Here is a 27,876-nt window from a genome sequence, read left to right as displayed (position 1 = left end):
TTCCCTGGCTCTGGGACGGGACGGGACAACCCTCTCGGGGCCCCCGGTCGCTCTGGGTGTCACCCGCTTCGGCTGCGGGGTCTGGGGTGGGGTGGGGTGGGGGGCTTGTCGGCCCTGTCCTGTGGGGGGGCGTTCTGGGGGGGAGGGGGGGCCCATTATTAGTACGGGTCGGGGGGGCTAACGGGTCGGGGTCTCCGCTGAGGCAATCAGTGGTTGCCTCGGCCGGTTGGCCTCCTCGGTCCCGTCGAGGCCTGACCAGAGCTCTTCTAGGGCCGGCGTCTGGGGGTGGGGGCCTGGGCTTGCTCCGGGGGGGGGGCGACGCTTTCTGGCTCCTCTCTCTCTGTGTGGGGCGGGTGGTGCCGGGCCTGGGGTGTCGGCGCCTCCGGGGGTGGGCCCCTGGGCTGGGTGGCCCTGGCCCCTTTGCTGGGGGTGGGCTGGGGGACGGCTGTTTGACCACCGGGGGACAGTCTACCAGCTGTCCCCAACTTACCCCCTTCCTTATATAACCTCATATTAGGGTGAGGGGGTGGGGGGTCTAGCCTGCGATGCAACTTGGGGGGGGGGCTACTTGGGAGTGGCCACCCTCCTATGGTTGCCGTATGGAGTGGGCCCCCCCTCTTTCGGTTTTATTTGCACCTTAGACATGTAGGGTCCTTGGTAGGGGGGGTGCTTGGACATCACTGCAAGCAAGCAGCAGATGTCCTCCTGGCACCCTACCCGCCAATTTTAACCGCACCTTAGACATTTAGGGCCCCTTGGTGTGGAGGGTGAGGGGACATCACTGTGAGTAATCAGGAGATGTCCCCTTAGTGCCCTACTCGCCAATTTTAACTGCACCCCCCTTAGTACACACACCCTCCCCCTTCAATATATACATTCAAACATAAACACACACACATGCACACAAACACCCTCTCAAGCACCCATACACGCACACACATTTTACAAGGAAGGTGGGACCTGGGTCCATCTGTCCCCTACCCCTTCCCTGGTGGGGGGTGTGGGCCTCTTGGCGATGGCGGCCGTGTCCCTTGGGTGCCGGCTCCCTGGGCCCGGCGGTGCTCTCTCCGCGCGGTGGGGGGGTTCATATTTCACCAGAGCCGGGGGTGTTCGTGTCCCTGGGGGGTGGGTCCTGGTCCTTGCCCCTGGGCGCTGGGCCCCGCCAAACTTCCAACATGGCCGAGCCTGGTCGGGCCATATTTATAACACCCCTTGTGGGCCGCCCTTTTTTCCCCGGGGTTCCCCCCTCCTGGGCGGGGGCGGCGGGCCCCTGCCTTGCTCCTACCTGGACCAACCGTGGGCCGGGTGGGTGGCTGCCTGGAGTGCGGAGCGGGTCTCCCTTGGGGGGTCCTGGCTCGTACCTGGGGTCGGGGCGGGGGGATGCCCGGAACTCCTGGGTGGTGGTGGGGTGCTCGTCTGGGGCTGTGGGCGTCCCTCTCCGGTGGGGCCCTGCGTTGGGCTCTTCCGGCGCGGCGGGGGGCTGCTTTCCTGGCTGGGCTGGGGCGGCGCTCTCTTTCCCTCTGCGCCTCCCTGCTCTCTGGCTCTGGGGGCCTCGCGGCGGTCCTGCTGGCCCTGGCCTGGGTGGCGGTCTTGGTCGCCCGGGGGGCGGTTGTTCCCTGCCTGTTCCCGTGTGGCGTTGGGGGAATTCCGGCTGCCGCTGCTGCTGCGGCGGGGGTATGGGTGTGGGGGTGGCTGGGCGCTCCTCCTCCTTCTTTTCACATTCCACCATCCATTTTAGAAGAACATAAACACTCACCTGAGCACAGGTGTTGGCTCACCTTTGCACTAATAGTTTGCATGATTGAATGAATGAAAGATTTCACACTAGTTGGTTTAAAGGCATAGGTATGCGTTCGTGAACACTATCTGTTTTGTGTGCATGTTGACATGTGGACATTTTTGCGGCTAGCAGGTGTGTTGATAATATTTGAGTGTGTGTGAACAGGCCCCGCCCTTTTTGTACTACATTTGAACCGTACCGTAACGATAAACAACCAGTAAGCCTGTCTGCTCTATGCTGCTTCATGGTCTTACCCCCTTTCCCCTCCGATTATCACCCTCCTACCCCCCCCTCTCTCTAACGTCCCTCTCTCTTCTTCCCCTCTTTCCTTTTCCGTCCGGTCCAACACCAAAGATTTTCAAACATGATTGAAATTAATAAAGTTTGGCCTCAATTACAAAAGGGGTTTATTCAGACATACCTTTGGTTTGTCTGAAGATGAATAACCCCTCTTGTTAAAATAAAATATGTCCAACACAAGAGGCCCTCAGCTCTCATCTGTTTGCCTAGCTGTTGGACAGGACAAGTAAAAAAAAAAAAAAAAAAAAAAAAAAGATTTTAATTAAGACATTTTTGGGAATTGTGAAGAAGGCTGTGCCTTCTAAGACATAAAGCAATTACCTTGAAATGAAACAACATCTCACACATTTTCCTTCAGTTTGGTTGATCTGTTAATTGAGAGGTTTTGTAGAAAAAAAATAACATTTTCTTTACCTCACTAATATTTACTCCTATACACACTATTCAGTATGACTGAATTCTCATTTTTTGTTGCATCTAATAAAACATTAAGTTGACAGTGTTGTATCAGTAAGGGATTTATACAATGACTATGAAAGTGGTCTAACTACTAAAATTACTACACTGGCAGGAATTTAAGCTAAGATATAAAAATAACAGAACATTTAGTAAAAAGCAGAATACCTCAGAAGACCTGTACACTTGATTAACCTTTTGTAAACTGACCTGTCAATGATTCCACATGTGTCAGTCTTCAGGTGGCTGTAGTTTCCCAGAACTCTTTGCTGCACCTTAATTAGGTCAACAGGATTGCCGTCCAGAGTCAGGAGCCGCATGCACCCCTGAAAAACTCTGAAGGGGTTTGTGCACACCAAGTGGTTCTCTTGTGCACACCCTGTGTGTTGGTAGAAAGTGACATAACATTGAACATTAATGTTCCTTTTGGTAACAAGACTGCTTCATTAATAGCCAAATGTGCAAGTTGAAAGAAACTGTTTTGGTAGACAGAAATGTGCTTATGATGGCATTCAACTTTTCAAAGACCCTAATCAGACATTAATTTAAATTCATACCCCAATGGTAGATGGAACATTTGCACTGTAAATTGAGTTTTTTGGTTTTTATTGGTATTAGATTTCTAAAATTTCTGTATCCTTCTGTTCTTCTGTTTAGGTTCTTCCATTGAAACCTTCTTTTCAGCAGTTTGCAAAAATCTGAATTTCTGTAGCTTTCTGTGAGGTTATGTGGTTATCATCCTGAGAGTAACAATTGTTTTCTTCCATTCATAATGTTTTTCCCTCACATCCTAGCAGAATTTGTCTGAGCCTTTCTGCTGCAAATAATTGGGAGGGATGCGCTGCAAATTTGTCTCGAACCTCTATGTGATCTGGGTTCAATGCATGTAATTGCAGGGTCTTTCAGAAATAAATGGTGCAGTGCAGACTGCTCTCATTCCGTGTTTTACATCTTTAGATTTAGCCAATGTTTCAGTAAAACATTGAAAATTTACAGTCTGTCTCTATGTCAGGATTTATCAATATCCATGAATAATTAATAGATGTCTTTGCACCTTAAGCAATCACAAAATGTGAACTTTTGCCTTCACTGTGATGCGTATCGATCAGGGTTGGTGTTGAGAAGAAAAACATTAAGCTCAAGCTGTCCTGTGTAAGTGACCCCATAGCTCAAGGCTTATCTTAAATTTTTGTTTTGGCAGCATTAAGATCAATCTTGAAGATTGTTGCCAGTTTTTCCATAAACATGAATCCATTTATAATCTTGACTTGCTTTGCTGTAAGGAACAAAAGTCACTCAGCTCCTCAGACAAGATCAAAGATCAAGTGAAAATCAAAATCGTATATGAAATTCCTGCTAACTCTACTGTGTAAAGCTGTTTCACTGAAGGGATTTTCTTCCATGTTTTTAAAGCCGAGTTTTTACTCCGAGCATAGTCCTCATTTTGCTGAGGTTGTCTTCGCCTGCAAAGCGACAAGTAATCCAAATGTGTTGGTTTAGCTTAACTGCTGTTGTCAGAACAGGCAAATCCAATCTTGTAAATGAGCTCCACAACTTCTCCTGTTAGTAATGAATGCTTAAAGGTAATCCTGGGTGCTGACATTTGAGACCAAATAAGGCATCGTACAGTCGGCCCATGAGGCAAACATTTTAGCACCTCCGAGCAGCACAGAGAAGGACAGATGAGTCATTGTTCGTTGTCACTTTGGTTTTTTAAAGCACAAATAGAGATTATGCAGCAGTTGTCCTTGGGGTGATAATTGTAAAACATGTTAATGAACTCTGGATAAACTTTAGAAAGTCAAGTGTTCATTTTATAATTAGAATCTGTCGAGTACAACACAGACAGGTATTAAAAAGTGCATTTGTCTTACCTTTTCCGAGAATTTGTCTTACAGACAGTTCTGACATTTGCCAAATCTCAGTTTTGCTTAGGTTTACTTTCATCTGACCCCTATTCTTTTAATTTATGGCCTTCTCTCAAGTTACATTTTCCACCTCTTTTTACATCTAAATTTAACTGCAGTCTCATATTTCCAGGATGGAATTTTTAGTACAGTACAGTAACGTTACAGCTACAAACTTTTTCAGACTGCATTTTTTCCTCTGCTTCACAACCATATGAATAAAGAAATATTAAGAAATGTAGTTTTAATGTTAATTTTCGTTATATACTGTATGTCCACCATGAGAAGAATTCTACAAGTACATGTTAAAAACACCAAAAACACTACTTTAAAGTGGGTCTTTAAGTGTACAATTTTTTAACACAATTTCATTCAGGGGGGAAAAGAAAGTGTGCAGACAAACTGAAAAATGCAACTTTTTTTGAGAAACAAAAGAAAAGTCCTTGACAAAAATGAAATTGATGAAAGATAATTGGAAGTAAGGGAAAAAGTCAATTTTTATAAAGAATGTCAGAAAAGTGAACACATAGTCAAGGCTGAGTTTTTTTTCCATCTCGGTTGATGTTGAAAAAAATATTACAGAGTAAAAATACTAAAAATATGTGTTTTTTTAATTACTTCTGACCAGCTCTTTTTCCATCTTTTACAGTAAACCACAGAAATGTTCAGCTCCCATTGCAAATAGTTTTGTGTAGTGCTTTGTTTTTGGATCAGCCTATTTAAATGTCTTCCTACCTCCAAAGAAAAGCTGACTGTTGGAGGTCAGAGGAAGTGTGATGGTGGTTTGAGCTGTGGCTCCTTCATCTTTGTCAACCATGATGCTCAAATGGTCTCGTTTGGAGGTCAGCTCCACAGAGTGCCACTGACCGTCATTCATTCCTGAGCCTGGGAGCATGTACACACACACATGCAACACGTTGTCACTGCCAGCTCGACTCTCACAGGCACTTGGCCTGGAGAGCCTGCAGCACAGCAAAAACTGGAAATAATTCAAAAATATTGAAATCATATTCTTAAAAGGTTGCAAGTGAAATTGCACAATGACTAACAATTTCATTTTTAGCAGAGAGACAAAGGTTGCCAAGAACTCGTCTGATCCCCACCTGCACTGAGCTCCAGCAGCGTCTTGTTGGCTTTAGAGATTTGAAGGCGAAGTCTGGCATCACTTAGGTAAAGGAAGACCATGCCTCCTTGCTGAGGTAGAACAAAGCTCAGCAGCAGTCCAGCCTTGTTCCAGGTCCTGAACTGCAGCATTATAGAAAGCACCTCTGAAGGCCAGAATGGTAGTCCAGGCAGCTGGAGGAAGCTGTGCAGGTCAGTGAATGTCACAGAAACAGAAACTGGCTCAGCACAAGAGAAGGTGACATTCCCCTGAGGTAGAGGAAATGGAAAGAAGAAGGAGAAATAGTTACAAAAGAAGCAGTAAAGGATGACTATTCAACAACTGAGGAAACTGACACAATCTGACTGGATGTCTAAAGAGGTTTATCCAGGACCACAAACAAAAAAAGAACAGTTTTTTAATGAAAATTTAAATAAAATAAAAAAACAATACTTAGACTTAAGCATCTTCAAAAAACACTTCCCTTATTCTGACACGTGAACTTCTTTGGGATAGAGAAATAATGCTTCTGAAGAAGTATATATTTCCATATTCATGATCGTAAAAACTTCAACCCTGCTTGCTGATGAAAATGGATTCAGTAAAAGGATGTTATATGTTTTTAATGTAAGGTCATTGCCTGTACTCATTTTCGCTTCTCGTGTAACCATTTAAAATAAATCATGTCACGCAAAGCCACTTTTACAGATCGGAAAAATCCCTTGTATTCTTTAAAGCTTGTCAGCTTTCTGGCTTTGAGCTTTTTAACTCGATGATGCTAAGATGCTACTGATGATAATGAAGGAGATCATGAAGCTGCTAATGAAGCTCATGATGCCAGTGGCTGACAACATAAAGTGTGCAAGGATGCAGATGACAGCAGTGTTGACAGAGACCATAAGTACTAAAGAAGGGATAAGAAAAATGAATCATAACATATAATATAGAGAAAAGATTAGTTTGCCAGGGAATTAGCACATTTGTCATTATAAGCAATAATAATGATGAATAATTATGACTGTATGGGTGCAACAGTGAAAAAATGAAGATGTTTGGCACAAAATCTAGAAATAAATACTACACTGTTGTGCATATTTATATATATTTTTCTGTACAAGTACATGCTGTTCTAAAAAAACTATAATAAAAACATGTGCCAAGAAATAAATAGATCTATATCCAACACTGATTTATCACTTTCTTTGTTATAAAGTTATCAATCATGAGTGAAGGTAATGTGACAGCATCTTTCAACGTTGCACAAGTCTTCACTGCATCTCACCACATTATAGGCAGAGGGCATCAGGGATAGTCAACTGTGGCAGAAGAGCAATAGAAAGAAGGGGTGGGGGGGGGAATTGTAGATTGTAAAGCCCAGTGAGCAAAAGCTAATAACCTCCAGCTCTCTCTCAACCCACAGTTCCAGTGATGCATCAGTGCAGCTGCAGCTTGTTTAATCTTGGATTGAAAGCCTGATCACAGGACAAAGGTGCAGGTCTGCATGGTGGAAGCCCAAGAAATGTAAAAAAAAAAAAAAAAAAAAAAAAAAAAAACAGGAGAGCTTTAAGTGTTATTAAAACAGTAGACTTCACGGCAACAGAAAAAAAAAATCCTTTGCCATAGATTATTAACAGCCCTGACCTTATTTATTGCATCATGCAAAACATGCTAATTTGTTTGACCAGGCTAAAGCCTCTCAGATCAAATGAAATTTACTTGTTGCGAAGTTTACTGGGACCTGGAGAAACATGGTAAAGTGTGAAGATAATTTTTGTGATATTTTTGGTGATTTTATAACTCATCCAGGTCCATCTGCTGTCTGAGAAAGTGTCCAACAGAGAAGGAGACATTCAGGATATGTAGCTTTAAAGGAAAAAGAGCTAAGGATAAAGGAATTTCATTCAGTCTTTTTTATGTGAAATAAGAAAACATGTTAGCAACCAGAAATAAGATACTAAACACAGTTATGATTTTGAATGACTTGGAACATATTCTAAATACCTTCAGAATATGGAGGCACAAAGGTTATCCTGTTTTGATTTGCTATAAATTAATTTGTTTTGTTTTTTTACTAAGCTTGAAAAAATAAAGAAAACGATTTTAAATAGAAGTCGCATTAGTTGTTGCCCTTTCGTGTATGTAATTTGCTTTTTGTGTTTGACCTATTGCTGAGCTGAAATTACAGCTGAAGTCTGGAACCATTCAAGCCTTAAAGCTGAGTGTCAAGCACAGAGGCATTAGGTCCTTTTTCAGAACTTATTGGTATAGCTTAATTGTGGATTTAAACTGGCAGTCTTAATGTCAAGGCAGACACTCTGCCACTGGGCCACTGCAGTTGAACCAAGTAGTTATTAGCCTTCCACTATGTTGGAGCCAAATTCACAGTTTATATTTAATAGTTATTATTTGAAGCCAAATGCACTTTTTTCATTTAATAGTTAATTTAAATAATCATTGTTTGAACCTCCAATTAAATAACGCTACGTCACAGAGATGATGTTAGCGAGACTCATTGTTGATTGAAGCCTGAGAAAGTTGGAAGCAATATAGTTTTTTGACCGTGTGTTCGTGTAATTTTTATTTTTTGGAATAGAACGTTGATGAAGAACACGTCTCACTCGCGTTTCAAATAACAGTTGCTGGACAGGCTTCAAACGGTGGGACAAAGAGAAAGACAAGCAGAGAGAGTGCCACAACATTTAGTCAAAAAACTTGCTTTGAAGTTCGGATCGCTCGGACGTCTGGTGGAAGTAATTTGCCTGCTGCGGGACGTGAGACGGACACACGCACCTCATAAGACTGTCAAGCTCTCCGTTATCCACAGAAGGTATGCTACTATTTTTTCTGTGAGTAATAAGAAGACACGAAGATTTCTGATGCTCAAAGAAAAGTGACGAGATGAAAGTGATGACGTCACCGAGCTGCGCTATACATATCACCGTGAATTTCCCGCATAAGTGAACGGACTGCAACTTTATTCAGTCAACGTGGAGTTCAGCACTTTTGGAGAAACTGTTTGCATGTGTTTATAGAAAGAAGTCAATTCAAAGAGAAGCTTCATAATAACGCATTCAGTTTGTGCTTAAACTTTGCAACGTGAGTGATGGCTGATGAGGAGGAGCAGACGAGGGGGGAGGATGCAGCGGAGCAGGGAAGATCACGGAAACTAACTGAAAAGGCTTTCGAGGAAAAGTTACAGAGATGTATTGCATTAAGAAGAAGAAAATTGAGTGCACTGACAAGCAAAATTAAAGAGCTTGAAATTTTAATGAACGATACAAAAAATGTCAAAAATGTACAGGATGCAATGGAAAAAGATTTTCCATTTTTGGTCAGTGATTTTTGCAGTTGTAATACTGAAGTCACAAATCTTTTGGAGGAAGATGAGATCACTTTTGACCAAGAGACCTGGTTTGAGACCAAAATGGCAAAAATCAGAGCATTTATGCGAACCACAAAAGCATGGATAGCAGCTGAGCAGGAGCTCAGGTTGCCACCACTAAACGAAGAAGGTGCGCAAGGGGATTCTGGTGTTATGGATAACTTGCAAGAAACTGTTAAGCCAAGTGACAGTATTTCACAAGCAGAAACTAGTTCTCACAGTTCACGTGCAAGTCGGATAACAGCTTCATCGCGCGTTTCTTCTACACGAGCGAAGTAGGAAGCAGAACATGCAGCGCTGCTAGAACGTGCGGCCGCACTAAAGAGAAAGCAAGAGTTTGAGTTTGAAGCTGCGAGAATTCAAGCAGAAAAAGAAAAGTTGGAGCTGGATACGGCGTTGGCTGAAAGTCAAGCAAAGTTAAAGGTGTTAAAGGAATATGAAAGCTCAGAAGATGGTTGCAGTAGCCACACATCAAGGCAAAAATTTCCAACTGAAACTGTTAAGAAAGAGAAAATGAACAAGACGCCACCGCAAGTTACTGCAAACATGCACGTACAGTCACCAGTGCAGCACCATCAAACGATACCGGTGTTTGATCCAATGCCGAGCTATCAGCCAAACACCCAGAATGACAGAAAAGGTGATGACATACTAGCAGTCATGCAAAAACAGAATGTAATCACCGAGCTGCTAGTAAAACAACAGCAACTCTCTCAGCTACCAACCAAAGACATTCCAGTGTTCAGAGGTGATGCTCTGCAGTACAAATGTTTTATAAGAGCTTTTGAACATGCAATTGAGCAGAGAATGGACAATGAGCAAGATAAATTGTACTTTCTGGAACAGTTTACGGCTGGGGAACCCCAAGAGCTTGTTCGCAGCTGTGCTCACATGACACCTAGCAGAGGCTATCAGAAGGCAAAACAACTGCTTCAAAACCAATATGGGGATGAACTAAAGATAGCCAGTGCATTTATTGATAAAGCACTAAAATGGCCTCAAGTGAGATCTGATGATGCAAAGGCTTTAACTGCTTATGCAGTCTTTCTGATTGGATGTCTTAACACCATGAAAGACATTGAATATTTGGATGAGATGGACAATCCTACCAACCTGCGGACAGTGTTGTCTAAACTGCCATACAAAATGAGAGAGCGTTGGCAGGCTGAAGCTTTTAATATCAAAGAGCGAGATGGAAGAAGAGCAAGGTTTGCTGATCTGGTGAACTACATCGACCGTCAAGCCAAAATAGCTTCAGATCCTCTCTTTGGACATATACCAGACAGCCGTCCAAACACAAGCGGAAAGGGTGAACATAAAGAAAAGCAGTTTGCCAAGAAACAAATTTTTGCAACTAACGTTTCTTCAGAAAGTAAAAATGCTCCAGAGACACATGCTAAATCAACATCAATAAGCAAAAGTGTCAGTGCTTTCGAGAAGCCATGTTTGTACTGCCAGCAGTCACATACTCTTGCTGTGTGCAGTAAAATCAAAGATCAAGTGTACAAGGATCGAATTGATTTCCTCAAGTCAAAAGGCTTATGTTTTGGATGTTTAGTTTCAGGTCATCTCAGCAAATTTTGCAAAAAGCGAGTTGAATGTAAAGAATGTGCTCTGAAACATCCCGAAATTTTGCATGTAAAAAGAAAGGAAGGCTCAGTTGCACCTGAAAAGAAAGAAGATGGACATGGAACTGAGATATCTTGTGCACAAGTTTCCATTCATCAGCAGTCAAGGAGCCACACTGGGGCCGGAAAAGAAGAATATGTGCTGTCTGTAGTACCGGTGAAAGTTAAATCAAAGAAGAGTGACAAATATGTTGAAACTTATGCCTTTTTAGACCCGGGAAGCACAGCAACATTTTGCACAGAAGACCTGCAACAAAAACTTGGTGTACGAGGAAAACCAACAAGAATACTTCTCAGCACCATGGGACAGGATGAACCGGAAGAACCAAAGCTCATGAACAGTCTGGTGCTTACAGACCTGGAAGTGTGTGGGTGTGAAGACACAGAATTCATAGATTTGCCAAAGGTGTTTACACACAGAAATATACCTGTCCACGCTGAAAACATACCTAAGCAATCAGACATTGAGAAGTGGTCTTATCTCAGAGAAGTCAGCTTGCCAGAAATAAATGCAGATGTTGGCTTACTTATTGGAGCTAACTGTGCAAAGGCATTGGAGCCATGGCGCATAATTAACAGCCAAAAAGAAGGACCTTATGCTGTAAAAACGGCAATTGGTTGGGTGGTAAATGGACCCATAAGACAAGAACCACAGGACATCAAAAATGAAATACCTCATCATGCAGTAAACAGGATCTCAATGATTGAAATTGAGAAGCTACTGGTTGAACAGTACAACTCAGATTTTCCTGAACAGAGGTATAATGAAAAAGAAAAGATGTCTCAAAATGACAAGCAGTTTATGGAATCTATGGAAAAAACAACAGTGTTTGAAAGTGGACATTACACTATTGGACTGCCATTCAAGAACAAAAATGTCAAAATGCCAAACAACCGATGTGTAGCAGAGCAGCAGATAACCTGCTTACGAAAAAAGTTCTAGAGAAATCCTGAGTTCTTTGAGCACTACAAGAACTTTATGAACACCATCATTGAGAAGGACTATGCTGTTGAAGTGCCAAATCACCAACTGAACCGTGACGACAGCAAGGTGTTTTACATACCACACCACGGTGTTTATCACCCAAAGAAAAAGAAGCTGCGGGTGGTTTTTGACTGTACAGCTACCTATCAGGGGAAATCTTTGAATGCAGAGTTGCTACAAGGACCGGACATGACCAACACATTGGTTGGTGTCCTTTTGAGATTTCGTGAAGAGCCTGTAGCATTAATGGCCGACATCGAGTCAATGTTTTACCAAGTTAGAGTGTCAGAACATGATGCTGACTTCCTACGTTTCCTTCGGTGGCCTGATGGCAAAATAAACGAGCCCATGAAGGAGTTCAGAATGATGGTGCACCTCTTTGGTGCCACCTCTTCACCAAGTGTTGCCTCATATGCACTAAGAAGAACTGCTGAAGACCACAAAGATGTTGCACCTAAAGCAGCTGTGCAGACAGTTCTGTGCAATTTCTATGTGGATGATTGTCTGAAAAGCGTAGCTACTGAAGATGATGCAGTGGCCTTGGCTCAGGATCTTCAGACATTGTGTGCTAGTGGGGGGTTCAAGTTAACAAAGTGGATGAGCAACAGCAGGAAAGTATCGCTCTCAATCCCCGAACCTCATCGAGCAAGTGAAGTAAAAGACTTGGATTTGAGACACGACACTCTGCCAGTTGAAAGAACTCTTGGCATTCAGTGGGACACAGAAACTGACAATTTCACCTACCAAATACAACTGCAAGACAAGCCAATGACTAGGAGAGGGATTTTATCTGTTGTCAACTCCATTTATGATCCCCTGGGCTTCTTAGCTCCTGTCATTCTTCCAGCTAAGCTACTTCTGAAAGAGCTCTGTAAAGAACATCACGGGTGGGACATGAACATTGGTGAAAAACGTGCTGCAGACTGGAAAAGATGGTTGGAAGAGGTTACTCACCTTTCCAACTTCAGGGTAACAAGATGTTTGAAGCCTTTGGATTTTGGATCCATTGCTGCAGCACAGTTGCACCACTTTTCAGATGCGTCAGAGAATGCATATGGCACTGTGTCCTACTTGCTATTAGAAAGCAATGAAGGAAAAAAGCACTGTGTGTTCCTTATGGGAAAATCAAGAGTAGCTCCACTGAAAGTAATCACAATCCCTCGACTTGAACTAACTGCAGCAGCTCTGGCAGTTAAAATAGACAAGATGCTAAAACAAGAAGTCAAAATCCCGTTGCTGCAATCTATCTTTTGGACAGTGTTACGTCCCTGGGGAGGGCGCAACAGTACAACCATGAAATAAGACAAGTAGTCAAGGATGATGTATATAAATATGGTTTATAATATTCAAAGACTCAGGCTGCTGCAAACAATTACCTGTGGGGGAGGAAGTGACGTTTGGGTTGTGCCAAATAAATAAACTCAATATAACAAAACCAGGCCTAACTCTGCAACTAAACCCATAAATCAAAAGAACAACAAAAGACTACCTAACTAGTCTAAATACAAAACATTACAGGAAATGGCACCAACCCCTTACCTGGTGTGTCTAACACAGTTCAACCTGCGTGTGAAAATGTATGGGGCCCCAAACTTGCCTGATCACAACCTCCCACCACATACCTGAGGAAAACAGCTTAGTCAGAAGCATGCAGCCAAAAGAGAGTCAGGATCGCAGTGAGTGTCAGCCAGAGACAGTTCACCAGACTCTGCCAGGCTCAGCTCCCAGGTGTGCTTTAATAGGCTCCGGCTTCCTGGTAGAGGAGCACCACATGACCAGCAGGCGGCCAGTCACAGCTGATGAAGCTGCAGTCCCAGGTGAACATCATCAGGAAATTAACTGAAGTGAAACACAACAGGATGAAAGCAAAGCAGAGGGCTGTGCCCGTAACAGACAGACAGCACTACTGTTCTTAGATACATTGACAGCAAAACTGCAAGTTTTAAGACCTTTGTCGCTAATCGAGTTGGAATGATCCAAGAAGCAACCAAACCATCACAGTGGAAGTATGTTAGAACAGCAGAAAACCCTACAGATCACGCCCCGAGAGGCCTGAAAGCTAACAGTCTGGTGCAAGGGGGGACGTGGATCAGTGGGCCAACTTTTTTGGTCAAGAGTGAAAGAGATTGGCCAGAACAGAAAGAAAGAAAGAAAGGATGAAAAACTCCTAAATGATCCAGAGGTCAAAAACAAAATAGCAGTCAACACCATCAGAGTCAAACAAGCTGAGGAACCATTGAATGAACTGATAAACTACCATTCAGATTGGCATAAACTGAAAAGGTCATTGGCATGGATCCTAAAGATAAAAGAAACACTTTTACACCTGAAAGAGGAAAGAAGAAGGTTACAGTCAAACAGAAAAAGACTCTGAGATGCAAAAAAACAAAGTGGAGCAACACATAGGAAAATACCAAAAAACAACTGGAAGGAAGACACTTAGCTTGGAAGATTTGGCTGCTGCGGAGTCAGAGATAGTTCAGTTCAGCCAGAGACAGCATTTTGGAGAAGTAATCAAAGATTTGCAGAAGGACAAACAACTCAGTTGCAGCAGTCAACTGTTCAAGCTGGATCCATTTCTTCAAGATGGCATATTAAGAGTTGGGGGAAGACTCACTAAATCAGCGATCCCAGAAGAGGAAAAACATCCAGCAATCTTGTCAAAACACAGCAGAGTCTCTACACTGATTTTAAGAGACATTCATGAAAGAACAGGGCATTGCGGACGCAATTATGTCTCAGCACAGCTGCGACACAAGTACTGGATTCCACAGGCTAATTCTGCAATCCGCAAAATAATAAACAAATGTACAACATGCCGCAGAATCAGTGGAAAGGTGGGGGAGCAGAAGATGGCAGACCTACCACAAGATCGTATTCTGCCAGACAAACCTCCTTTTACGAACACTGGTGTTGATTTCTTTGGTCCGTTTAATGTTAAGAGGGGCCGGGCTGCAGTCAAAAGATATGGTGTACTCTTTACTTGTCTCACTCTTAGAGCGGTGCACATTGAAGTTGCAGACAGCCTTGACACGGACTCTTGCATTAATGCGATTCGTCGTTTTGTGTGCAGAAGAGGCCAAGTTTCCATTATGAGGTCAGATAATGGCACAAACCTAGTGTCTGCTGAAAAGGAGCTCAGAGAAGCTATCCAGCAGATGGACAATGACAAAATTGAACGAGCGTTGCAACCAAAAGGAATAAAGTGGAAATTCAACAGCCCAGCTGCTTCCCACCAAGGTGGAGTGTGGGAAAGACAAATTAGGTCTGTACGCAGAATTCTTAACTGTCTACTGAAGGAGCAGACAGTTAATGATGACTGCCTACACACAATTATGTGTGAAGCTGAAAGCATCATCAACGGTAGACCTCTCACCACTGTGTCAGCTGATGTGAATGATGTCGAGCCTTTGACACCAAACCACTTGCTGTTGTTAAAATCCCAGCCCAGCATGCCCCCTGGAATCTTTTCCAGAAATGACTTTTACTCAAGAAGAAGATGGAGACAAGTCCAGTATCTGGTGGATTTATTCTGGACCAGATGGACCCGTGAATATCTTTCACAACAACAGGAACGTCAGAAATGGCTGAGACCAAGACGAAATTTCATGGCTGGAGATGTTGTCCTCCTTGTGGACAGTTCTTCCCCACGCAACTCTTGGCTTATGGGAAAAGTGGTGGAAACAATACCAGACTCCAGTGGGATGGTGAGAAGAGTACGGATAAAGACCAAGACCAGTCTGCTAGAAAGGCCTGTAAATAAACTGTCTGCTGGAAGAAGCAGTATCTGAAGAATGAAGACAAAGGAAAGAAGATGTGTATTATGGATATTTGAAGTATTTGGCTCTCTATGTTTGAGTTTGTAATTGCTTATTCATCCTGCTAACCAATTAGGGGCCGGATTATGTTGGAGCCAAATTCACAGTTTATATTTAATAGTTATTATTTGAAGCCAAATGCACTTTTTTCATTTAATAGTTAATTTAAATAATCATTGTTTGAACTTCCAATTAAATAACGCTACGTCACAGAGATGATGTTAGCGAGACTCATTGTTGATTGAAGCCTGAGAAAGTTGGAAGCGATATAGTTTTTTGACCGTGTGTTCGTGTAATTTTTGTTTTTTGGAATAAAACGATGAAGAACACGTCTCACTCGCGTTTCAAATAACAGTTGCTGGACAGGCTTCAAACGGTGGGACAAAGAGAAAGACAAGCAGAGAGAGTGCCACAACACACTAAATTGCATTTCAGCAGTGTTTTAATTAAACTGAGCTCCTCGTCTCTAAAATCGCATGTTTATGTTTGTTTTTCAGTGTTCAAATAACAGAAGGTCTTACCACTACGGTGACTTGAGGGCTGCTCTGTCTGGCCAGCTCTACCAGGCTGACACCACTGTACATCAGGTTTTCCATGCAGCCGTGGAAGCTCCTAATGGGAAGGATTGGTTTCTGCAGTCCATGGCTCAGGACGCCTGCCAGACTCAGCTGCATAAACACACACACGTTCTCATAAAAATATCTACATTTGAAGTAAACCAGCAAAGGCAGATTTAGATAAACAGGTTTCATACTCTGGAAGTCTAAACAAAGTCCAAAAGACTGTTAGCTTTCAAGTGTGTTTTAGATTAGTAAGAAGTTGAAAAAGGGAGTGTTCCTAATTTCAGGTCCTTCTAGTAGACACTTGTCCAAAGATGGAATCAATGCATACGATTTCAAACCATTTAATATGGCCAGAACCATCGCGTTGCCAAACGACACTACAGGGGCTTGTATGAGACTAGAAAAGGCTAAAAGACCATCACCAGTAAAAAGGTGACAATTATATTTGTAGATGAAAAAAATACATTCTTTCTCCAGCTGAAGGTTCAAGTAAGTCCTTGCATCATGAAATAAAGAAATACAAGTAGGGATCAACCCAGAACTACACAGGAGGAATGTCTCATTGTTCTAATCTCAGCTGGAACCAAAGGCAAGAAGGGTCTAATGGTAACACGCCCCTGTTAGGGACTGAAATCCAGCAGCACCCGCATCAGTCACAATGAACATTACATATATTATTTGGAGGTACACATCATACAAACTAAGACTAACAAAATATGCATTAAACAACAAAATATGCTCAGATGCTGAATTTCTGCTTTAAGTTATAGGATAACTTGTGAGCTCTGTTTTTTCTCTTGTTCAACTCCACATATTTTTCCATGTCAAATTAAAACAATGTCACTACACTGATACATTATCTTATCTTTTTAAAATTCAATCACAACATTTGGCCATTTGAACATTGTTTCATTCCCAAACTGAACAAAATGAGGGGAAAGCAGCTACAAGGAGTGAAAAACTAACTCCATTTAGAACTCTGCACCCATTTATGCTTAAACCCTCCCCTCAAAAAATGCATGCATCACTTCATTGAGGTTTGAACAAAGAAAGTTTTTAGAAGAAGAACTTTTCTTCCTTACCGTGTGAATGTACCAGTGGCTAAGCTCAGCTGGCAAGTGAACCTGCTGTGTGTTTTTATCCACTGTGATGTTGAGGTGAGCATTGAGCTTCTCCAGCTCTACATGGTGCCAGTGCTGGTCATCGAGGAGACTTCCCAGAGAAACAAGAAGCTGTCCACCAGAGAAAGAGCTTACACCTGGAACACAAACAGGAAACTTGATACGGATGTCATGTTGGCCTGATAGTGAAAAAAACAAACAAAAAAGATTTTTTAATGCTAAAAATGTTTTATTTTTTAGGATGAACAGCTGGTTCTTTTGCCTGTTTCAAAGATAGAATAAGAATCCCAAAGCAAAACAAATCTTTCTTTTTAGACAGTGAGTTTTAACAATGGTTTGTGTGTTTGATGCAACAAATTAGAATTGAATAAAATCTCAGTTTGGTTTTTAGACATCCGCATCACTGATGCCATCCAGCCTTATTAGAGAACACATATCGGAGTGCCAAAAGAACGGGACAAGATGGTAACAGTTGAGGAAGCTGCAAAAAGTGCCAGCGTGACAAAATTAACGCAGACTCAACACGAGCTAGTAAAAATGTGGGTGCATTTCTGTGTCCCCTTGCATGCTGGCGAACTGCTGACAGAACCAGGGACAACAAACAGAGATTCACAGAGTCATTTATTAGTGCTGTTTTATTCAGACAGACTAGCATGAATCACATCAAGAGGAGCAGTGATGGGACGAGTGAAGCCTCCACCAATTAGTGAAGTTTGGAGTCTGGCTCTGCAGGGATCAGTTCATTCCAGGTCGGATCCATCTTGGAAGTTCATCTGAGTTTCATAAAAGACAATGTAATCTTGAAAATTAAACAGTGTTGAAGTGCAGAAAAAAATAATAATTTTGCAACAAAATGTGCAAATATGTTTTATTGCCAACAGAAATAAAACAAGCATCGAAGTCGTTACAAAGTTAACTATCAGAGTACAATCTCTCACAGGAATAACAGAAATAAAATAAAAAAAAACATACAATATTGAGAATGTAAAACTACCTTAAAAAAGGAGATCTATTTTTAGTAAAATGCCCAAATATTGTTCTTTATTCAGAATACAAAAAATGTTTACATTTTTTAAGCTAGGTAAATATTGTATTTTTCCCAAATGTTGAAGAAGAATTAGTCACAAATACCATCTTAAATATATTTTATATAGTTTTTCACATTTTAAGAGATGATTCATAATAAATGTGCTCAATAGTTCTAAAGATACTAAAGCTATTGTCACCAAACTTTCTGTACTGACTAATCATGACCCTATTGTCCTACTACAACAAAGACTATGTCATAAATTCCCTTTATTTACATTTAAGATTTTTATTTATTTAAATATGAATCAAATTTGCTCAAAAATGTTCCATAAAGACGCTGAAGCTACCAAAGTAATTTTCTGACAATCTTTTCTGGTTTTGTTTGTCAAACTTTACAGAAAATTTTTACACACAGATGCAGATTTTTGTTGCACAAGTTTTCACATTCTGTTTTACAAGTTCTCACATCAAATCTACAAGCTTATCCATTTAGACACATTGTTACATTCATACAAGTGTCCTTGGGCAAGACAATGAACCCCACCTTGCCTCTGATGGAAGGTTGGCACTGTTGGGCAGTGTGTGAATGTGTCTGTGAATGGGACTGACTGTGAAGCACCTTTGGCCTTCAAAGAAGGTAGAAAAGGGCTGTACAAGTATACACCATTTACTATTTACAGCACAGACGGTGTCAGCACTGTTCTGCACCTAATGTGTGTGGAAAAATGTACTGCTCTTGAAGCTTTAGGCTGGTCTGGAGCTCCTGTCGGACTAATTAGTGCACCGTTTTTCCCGTAAAGCACAACAGACAAAGTAAGAAAGACAAAATGTACAGTAGGAGTAACAGTAATGACCACAGTTTATTGTAAGTTCATGTTTAAGAGGCAAAAAAAAAAAATCTGAAGTTCCACAGATTTTAACTGCTATTGCTCAGATGTGTTTTTTATCTGACTAAATAACAGCAAAAAACAACAGACTGTGGTAACTTTCAAGAAATGCTGTTTTCATAGTCTTCAAAATAAAGGTATCATCAAATAGCAAGTAGGCACTTCACGGGCAGTTCTCTGAACATGCTTTTCTGATGTCATCTTAATTTACTCAACACATTTTATTGGCATGCATGCATGCGGGCACTGGAACAGGACAAAGCGATCTTCAGTGCTTCCACTGCTGTGCCGTACAGCGTGTGACAGGTCACATTCAGACAAAATTATGAACCAGCCGCCAACATTACAGTGGGCTGACATTTTGATAAATGTAAAGCATAAAGGAAATGAGCTGGTTTTGGAAAGCAGGCATAAATCTTAACGAGCTAGTCAATTTATTCCTGCTTTGACAGCCATGGCCTGACAGAGGGGGTCTAACTGTCTTACTATTTATTTGTTTGCATGCCTGTCTGACTGCTCGCTCTGTGTGTGTGTGTTGGTCTGTCTGGGTGTTTTTCAATGACTTCTCTGGCCGAGTTCCTGATGCTGTGCCATCTTTAGGTTCTCTCTGCCACAGCCAGTTTTTAGTCCTCATAATGCCTCACATTAAAAAGTTGCAGACAAAATCACCCTCCAATGGAAGAAATAAAAAAAAAGGGGCACCTCAGATAATATCTCATACTCTTTTATGAAGATAATACCTTTAAAGCGCCCTGCTATTTTCTTTGCTCTGTTGGTTTGATCTCTTCTCAGCTTTTGCACTCCTTTTCCATCTTTTTCTCCTGATGGCCGACTGGCTCAGACTGGATGATCCAAACCACTGATCTAAATTACATTGTCTGCAGAGCATGAACTCAAGGAAGGGTCAGGAGGAGCACAGAACGGGTTATGAGCAGCAAGAAAAGACAAAGGACTGCCCCATTCAGACACAAAAAAATTGTCTCTGTAAATGAAAAGGCGCTGCAAACACAAGGGAGGTGTAATGAGCGATAACTGTAATTATTGGGCCACAGGTGATTTGTTATTGCTATTAATATTATATTGCCTTCAGTTTTGTTTTGCTACATTTTTAATGAGTAAATCAACATTTTTATGGGGAAAAAAAAAAAATGTCTTTCCTGAATATCAAAGTAAAAGGTGACAGGTATTAGACTGTTGTTTACAGATGAAAATTGCTCAACATGTGAAACAACATACTCAAAGGACAAAGCCATGAGATAAATACTCACTTTTTTCGTGAAGGGAAATAAGTCTTCAGAGGAATAAATGAAATACAGCCCATTCAAAACTTGACCTTCATTTTAATAAAGAACCGTGACATTTCCGATATGCAATGTGTGCACAAACGTGGTCCAACTGAGAAATGCTTTATGCATCTCCTGACGAAAACCTTGTCCGAATTAAAAAATACCTGATTGTTTTAAATGCTATTTTCATGTCAATTGAAAGCTCTTTCATTTGTGTTAAAGTGATATTAAATTAAAGAAAGTAGATATTCTAGAAAAAAAACAAACATATTGTATGCCATAAGTGCACACTTTATTGCTTCCAATACCAGCAAAAAACTCGTATCCATCAAATCAAATTCATTTCATATTTTGAGATGTTTTTTTCCCGATGAGTGTTCTTTTTCTGTCCAGGTTTGTCACATTAGAGAAACCGACCTGACCAATGTTGCTGAACAAAATGTAGTGTCATATTTTCCTCTGCTAACTGTTCGCCATCTTCCATTTTAAGAATTTTCAAGATTTTTTTTTTTCTGGATAACTTTTAGTTATTCTGCAAACAGAGCTAACAACGTGTGGCAGTCCATCATTGAGTCCATTTTGCCCAGATCGTTTTTTTTACAGTTTTCTTTGACTTTATATTGTAAGAAGGTCATTTGAATGCAAGAACAGTCTGAATAAAATCAGCAGATTTCTGATGTCTTGTCTAGAATATGACATTTCAAATATGACTTTGTGAGGCTGCTGAGCTGATCAGGCAAACACCTCTTTTCAGGATCAAAACGTAAATACTATCGTGCCTCTAAACAAAGTTATTGCCTATGATTCCACCAGACAGACAGCTTTTCACAAGCTTTTTATATGTGGATTTGACTCACTGTTTTTTTGTTAAAGTATCGAAAGAAAGTGTTGAAGTTAATTTTTATGTTTATTTTTTTTTAATCTGCAGAAATGAATAAACAGCATTCTGTACAGACATTCAGAACAGGACGATTGCTTCTGGGGCGTATCAGGGATTCAACATATGGAAAACACAGTAGGTGTGTAACACCACACAACCCATTTGGTGGCAGATTTGTCTGGGTAACAAGCCACCAAGTAATTACTTGTTGAGTTGACCTGGCTTCCAACAATTATACACAATTTCTTTTACACATTTACTCCAACCAGTCTCAAGGTATAAAAAAAATCCAAGTGGAAAATCATGGATGAACTTCTTTACATACTAAAATAAATAAATAATTTAATTAATAAATGACACAATTTACACGTCAGACATACCTTGTTGGTGGTAAAGAAGCAGCTTTCCTTTCTCCAGCACCAGATTCAGGCTGTGATCTCCAGGTCCCTTTGCATGGAGCAAAGTCCCCGAATTCTTCAGGGTTTTGAAGTTCAGGGAGATGACCTCCGTGGACATCCAGCTTGGTCTGAGACTCAGTCTATAGATGAGGCTGCTGCTCCCGTCAAAGCTTACCACTTCAGAAGCTACAAAACAGAATCAAAGAAGAGGAAGTGCTTCTATGAAATTCTGTTGACATTTCACTTATTTCTCTTCACACCCAAAACACAGCAAAAGTAAAACAAACCGACTGAAATGAAATCAAGGATCTTTTCCTCCTTATTAGTAATTATTTAATTGTTTGGTTTTTACTAAGAAGGCCTATTGTGATTGCCACATTTTTATTTGGGAAAGTAGGTCACTGGACTATTATACATTTACAAAAAAGGCTTTAAGGTAAAACTTAAAAGAGATTCTCTCCTCCCTCCCAGAGGTAGGTTTATTCCCTTAGTGGTTTCTCAATAGTTTCTCGCTGTGCTGCTGTAATGAGTAAAAATACTACTTCTTAGATTTATCAAGATGTGCGTCTTACTGTACAGAGGACATCTTTGTATAGGTGAAATTTATTTAAAGCTGCTTCTTGCTGGAGGGATGTTTTTTATCTTGCCAGGAGTCTGCTGAAAATAACTATCTGGATTTGTTGTAAGCACCGTAAGCATACTTACATGAGTGAACAAAGTCTAGAAAGAAAGTGTGCTATTTAATAATTATTCTTCATAAAGAGGCAAAATAGGAGAAAATATAAATAAATCACTCTGTATTTTATACATAAACACAGAAATGTGGTATGGATGAAAATAGCAATTGGTGTACATCCCTAACAGACAGGTGCTTTCATATGATCTTGTAAGGGAAGATTTAATGCATCATTCACATCAAGCCAAAAGCTTCACTGAGGGGGGGGCATTGTTTTCATCTAGGTGGTAAGTGGGACACGCTGCAAGACATCTCTAAACGGGCCTGGAAACACCTCTGATTCCCCAAGAGGAGCTGGAGGAAATGGCAGTGGAGAAGAAAATCTGAATGTCTTCGCTTAGACTGCTGCTTCTCCTACCTAGTCATGGATCAGCAGAAAAAAAATAATGGATGGATTAATGGATGGATGGACGGACGGACGGACGGATAATAAACAGTTGACTCACTGTATTCACAGCCATATATTTCTATTCTGAGTCCAATTCTTCCGGTTGGATTCCAATCCAGTGGTGTCAAACGTAGATAACGAGCAATGACGGGTTGCTCCAGCTTATACTGGACAACAAAGTCAGCGTTAATGTTACCTTGGAAAGCCTGAAAGGAAACAAAACAAAGAAAAAAACTGTTTACTTTCACAGTCCTTTAGAAATAAGAAAGGTGCAATCCCGACAGAAAGAAGATAAAAACACAGCAGTCTGATTGGTTTAAACAGAAATAAAAGTTATACAAATTCACTCATTGCATTCAAATAGACATTTGAATGCAATGAGTCCAAAGCACCAGCAGCACTATGGAAAACAAACATTTACACGCATGTTGACATATGTCCTTTGCTGGTAGCCTTCTTTTAAAGATGTTGCTTTTGTGTGTGAGTAAATCAGTTGAATGTGAACTGATGAGTCTTTAGCCAAATCCCTCCAATTGTAGGCGCATTAGGAGGACTAGGGTTGTCTGAAATAGTCTTTTTAAGGGTTAACCCTTGCGGCCGAGCCCTCTACCGCGAGGTGTTCTGCGTTGCGCTGTAACACATGGAAGAAGCACTTTTAGTTACGTGGATGTGCTCGGACGCACAGTTTTAGCATGACCTTTTTAAAGTTATAAAACCAATGTTTTCATGCTAGGAGCTACGAGTTAACGTAGCTGTCCCGCGACTATTGATGTCATCATCAATAGAGGCGACAGTGGCTGATCGAAGGGTTGGCGGTTCGATCCTCGCTCCCACCAGCCAAGACACTTCACCCTCCTTGCCTCCAGTGTGGCTCCACTGGTGTGTGAATGTGCATGAATGATCCCGGTGATGGTCAGAGGGGCCGTAGGCGCGAACTGGCAGCCACGCCTCTGTCAGTGGACACAATGTAAGCGCTTTGAATGTCTTGAAAAGCGCAGATAAATCCAATCCATTATTATTATTATCAAATGAGAGTAACATCCAAATTTAAAGACACCATTTTCCCATAACTCTCCGTTTGGAGGACTAAATGTAGGGATAGAGAGAAGCCGTAGGGGTAGGGGACGAATTTGGATTAGACTTTTGTGAGCAGGTCTGGGAGGATTCTCTGCCTTCCAGGTCATCTTTTCACAGGATTCTGTTCTTCGGGGAAAATAAACTACAGAGCCTGATCTAGATTATTCGCTCCTCCACCGAGGACGATTGGATTTCCCTAGCACTGCATAATTATGAGCCCAGTTCTGAAAGGCTGGGCAGCATAGCGTTCCGATCAACAAAACAGCCTTGTTTGTCACCGAGGAGGCCAAGAAGAACAGCATCTCATTTCCTCACCTGAGCACATTTGGATATATGAGCAACTCCTTACAAGTCCTGCTTGAGGAACATGTGGAAGAACAGAAAAGGGTACTCTGCTGCTATTGTAACTGAGAAAAAAAGTCTATATAATTCTAAAATGTACCACTAATTGGCAAAAGATTCACAAAAAAATATTTCCATCTTATACATTTTGGCGCTGCACCAGACTTTTTATGTGCTATCTCTGGTTTAGGTTGTTGTCAGTTTGCTGCAGAAAGTCTTTACATTTGAGGACAGAAGTGGAAACTGTTGATGCCCATACAAAAGCGTTTGTAATAATGGAAACAGTCTTCATTTTACTTTATTTTTCTCCTTCCTCAGATATCTAAAGAGTATTTATTTTAAGTTAAACCAGATCCTCTTGTTTACCCTTCTTTGAGGTTGCGTGTCCACCTTTTTTATTGTGTTAAGGGTCTTGGTTTGTCACATTTTAGTTCACCTTCTGACTTTTTGTCTGCAAAGAGGTGGCTATGTGTTATTAATTTTGAAATTCTTTTTTTATTTTTGAAGCCTCTTACAACTTGTCTGTGAATCATTCAAACATGAAAGTGTTTTCATTTGAAAGAGATAAACAATTACTAAGAATTTATTGCATTTCTAGATATGATACATCCTAATATCTCAAGTTGCTTTTATTTCATTTTAAAAGTTAATGTGTTTGAACTATTTAATTCTTTTATTGCCATTAAACATTTTATCCTGAAAATGTGGTTGTTAGTATAACTTTAAGCTAGGACACCTCAAAAGAAGAAGAAACTGTAGACATCCGTGAAGGGTGCAGCAGCATTTTTCCACTAAAATCTCCATCTTCACAAAGATACTGAGCTGCCCTGACCAATTCCTGGAGCTTTAGATACACCCACAACTGATATGCAGGCATCAAGTTTCAAGTTGACTTTCAAACCAACAAGGTTGAGGATTCCAAAAATTAATTTTGTTCCTTTTAAATGGGATAGCTCAAGTTTCTTAATTTATCTTTCACCCTCTAAAAAGTAGCAGAAGGCAATTCAATTTATGAAGCTTTAGTAGTTTTTTCATCCAAAGTTTTACTACTTTTAGTAAATGTTCCTATCAGAAAAAATAAAATGTATTTTGTTAATGAATGGTTTATTACAATAATAACACAGGGAAAAAACAGGGTGATCATACATCAATTTATTAAAATCCTAAACATTTTTTTTATTAGGGCCCGAGCACGGAGTGCAAGGACCCTATTGTAATTCGAATGTTTATTAGGGCCCGAGCACGGAGTGCAAGGACCCTATTGTAATTCGAATGTTTATTATTATTATTAGGGCCCGAGCACGGAGTGCAAGGACCCTATTGTATCTGTTAGGTTTATTATTATTAGGGCCCGAGCACGGAGTGCAAGGACCCTATTGTATCTGTTAGGTTTATTATTAGGGCCCGAGCACGGAGTGCAAGGACCCTATTGTATCTGTTAGGTTTATTAGGGCCCGAGCACGGAGTGCAAGGACCCTATTGTAATTCGAATGTTTATTAGGGCCCGAGCACGGAGTGCAAGGACCCTATTGTATCTGTTAGGTTTATTATTAGGGCCCGAGCACGGAGTGCAAGGACCCTATTGTATCTGTAAGAGTTATTAGGGCCCGAGCACGGAGTGCAAGGACCCTATTGTATCTGTTAGGTTTATTATTATTATTATTCTTCCGACTTTTCCGTCGCCTTTTTGAGGCCTTTAACATACCCCAAAACTCACCAAATTTTGTATACACATCAGGAGTCGCGAAAAATTTCATATTTTATAGGAGAACGGCATAGGTAAACAAAAATGGCTCGATAGCGCCACCTGCAAAATTTGTTTTCGCGAGCACCTCCATATGCTTTATAGTACAAACCTGATTTTAACAGGGCATGTTCATCGGATAGAAACCTACAAAAAAGTCTCTTGGGACCAAGCTGTCAGTCGCACAGGAAGTCTGATATTTTGATGACAATATGTCATTTTTGCTGTATTTTGGTCATTTGCAGGCCTCGCTCTAGAACGAACTCCTCCTAGAGATTTGAGAGTAATGACTCCAAACTTTGGTTTTGTAAACTACACACATGTCCGATGTTAAATTGCAAAGCTTTTAAGTTTTTACAGAAGTTTGTGACCGTGGCGGCGCGTCAAAATTGGAGGTCGTTTCGAAAACACGCCATGAAAAGAAAAATGGCCATTACTCAGCCATGCATAATCCAATCTGATCCAAAATTGATGTGCATGATTGTAGTCTGACTCTGAACACATCTGCAGTGAAAAAATCTGGAAAAAGTGTAGCGCCACCTGTTGGCAAGAGGAAATGACATGTTTTACTTGGAGCATCACTACTCCGAGTAGGATGAGCCGACACACCTGAAAATGACGTCCACCTGTTGAAAAGCCATTGAAGTTTACTCTGACAAAAAACCATAACTTTCAATGCGGGGGTGTGGTCGTGACAGAGCGGCAAAGTTGGGCATCTCGCTATGCACACAAAAGTTGCTCTCACGTGCACATTCCTTGTCCAATCTCACTGAAATTCAATGGATATGATGAAGCTTCTATTCTGAACCCATGGATATGACAATCTTGGACGAGCTCTATAGCGCCACCTAGTTATTGCATTGGGCACATTCTGCCCTGTATTTTCTCTTTGCTTTGTCCGATGTGCATGAAATTAAAACTGGTGATACTCAGAAGGGTCCTCTCTCATCATGTAAAGTTTCATGGGTGTACACCTGACGGTGCCTGCGTAACAGGAAGTGGTCGATTATGTGCACCCAAATAATAGAAATTTATTATAAATCAGCCGTTTGTCTCAGGAAGCTGAGATATCAGAATTAGATGCCTTTAATAACCTCCAGCTTTGATATGTAACACTATAGGGTCTACGAGAAACTTCATCACTTGATTTTTTTAATGAAATTTTGGACTGAACAAAGATTTTTAGCATAAATTCTGTTTAGGTTATCAGCACCAAGAATTCAACTTTCATAGGCATTTATGTGCTACTGCTTCCTAAAAAAATTCAGAATGATTGAAGTTACAGGTGAACTTTTAGACAACATTTCATCCAAAAAGGTCCGAAAACGTCTTTTTAGGAAAACTACAAACACCTATTTTTTTTCATAACTTAATCATCATATATCAACACCATTTATTTTTTTAAATGTAGGGATCTGTGTTTGCTGCCTTCCATATTTTTTTCAGAAGTCCAGGTGAAACAGATGATTTAAAAAAAATCCTGATTCATCCCAAAACCTGTGCTTTTTCCGTCTGGACTCCAAACAAGTGTGTTTTAAAATTACTTATGCTTCAAATATCCACACCAAGTTTCACACGCATATAGCTAAACATGTCTAAATGCTTCTTGAATATTCTTTACAGATATAAAATGAACTGGTCAACTGTAGGATGTCATTTCCTCTTACATGCTTCAGTCTTTTCCTCATGCTGCAGCCTGCACCTCAATATGCCCTGTTGCTGGAGTCCAATTTCACCCCCCCCCCCCCCCCCCCCACACACACACACACCAGCTGCCTGTTCATATGCTAACTAACCCAGAAGTGAGGTGACAATAGTTTAGACACAAGAGGGAGGGCAGACTGCTTTTTCATTTGTTTTGTATGTCTTTCATAGATTTTTATGAATAATCATTGCTTTTCTAGTCATGTAAAATGCAATTAACTTAATATTTTATCTTTTTTTTTTTACAAACAAAACATATGAATGTGCTCCAAAACAAAACCCAACTCTCAGTACAGTTCTACAGATGTAACATAAGACTTAGACAGTAAATGTCTCTTTTATCCTTTTTTAATCAATGCTGCA

The 27,876-nt window shown here is 40.9% G+C and overlaps 1 protein-coding gene across 8 annotated transcripts in view; it reads right to left on the bottom strand.

The window, feature by feature from the left end:
- The window catches only part of LOC105357257 (contactin-associated protein-like 4), a 137,580-nt gene that overhangs the window by 58,055 nt on the left and 51,649 nt on the right, over positions 1-27,876 (bottom strand). For 4 of the 8 annotated variants that reach the window (XM_078946056.1, XM_078946060.1, XM_078946061.1 and 1 more), the window contains exons 4-11: positions 22,705-22,852; positions 22,533-22,616; positions 21,505-21,708; positions 17,004-17,179; positions 15,880-16,026; positions 5,547-5,814; positions 5,179-5,328; positions 2,747-2,915 (exon numbers count right to left, since the gene is read on the bottom strand). In XM_078946056.1, coding sequence (XP_078802182.1) covers positions 2,747-2,915; positions 5,179-5,328; positions 5,547-5,814; positions 15,880-16,026; positions 17,004-17,179; positions 21,505-21,708; positions 22,533-22,616; positions 22,705-22,852 — 1,346 coding nt within the window. The remainder of the gene's footprint in view (positions 1-2,746; positions 2,916-5,178; positions 5,329-5,546; positions 5,815-15,879; positions 16,027-17,003; positions 17,180-21,504; positions 21,709-22,532; positions 22,617-22,704; positions 22,853-27,876) is intronic. The other 4 variants (XM_078946058.1, XM_078946059.1, XM_078946062.1 and 1 more) reach the window with 1 other exon arrangement.

Source organism: Oryzias latipes, chromosome 4, assembly GCF_053564925.1.
Source record: "Oryzias latipes strain Hd-rR chromosome 4, Olatipes_Hd-rR_3.1".
Taxonomy (NCBI): domain Eukaryota; kingdom Metazoa; phylum Chordata; class Actinopteri; order Beloniformes; family Adrianichthyidae; genus Oryzias; species Oryzias latipes.
Note: the sequence above shows the minus strand (reverse complement) of the source record. Positions and strands in the feature narration are given on the sequence as shown.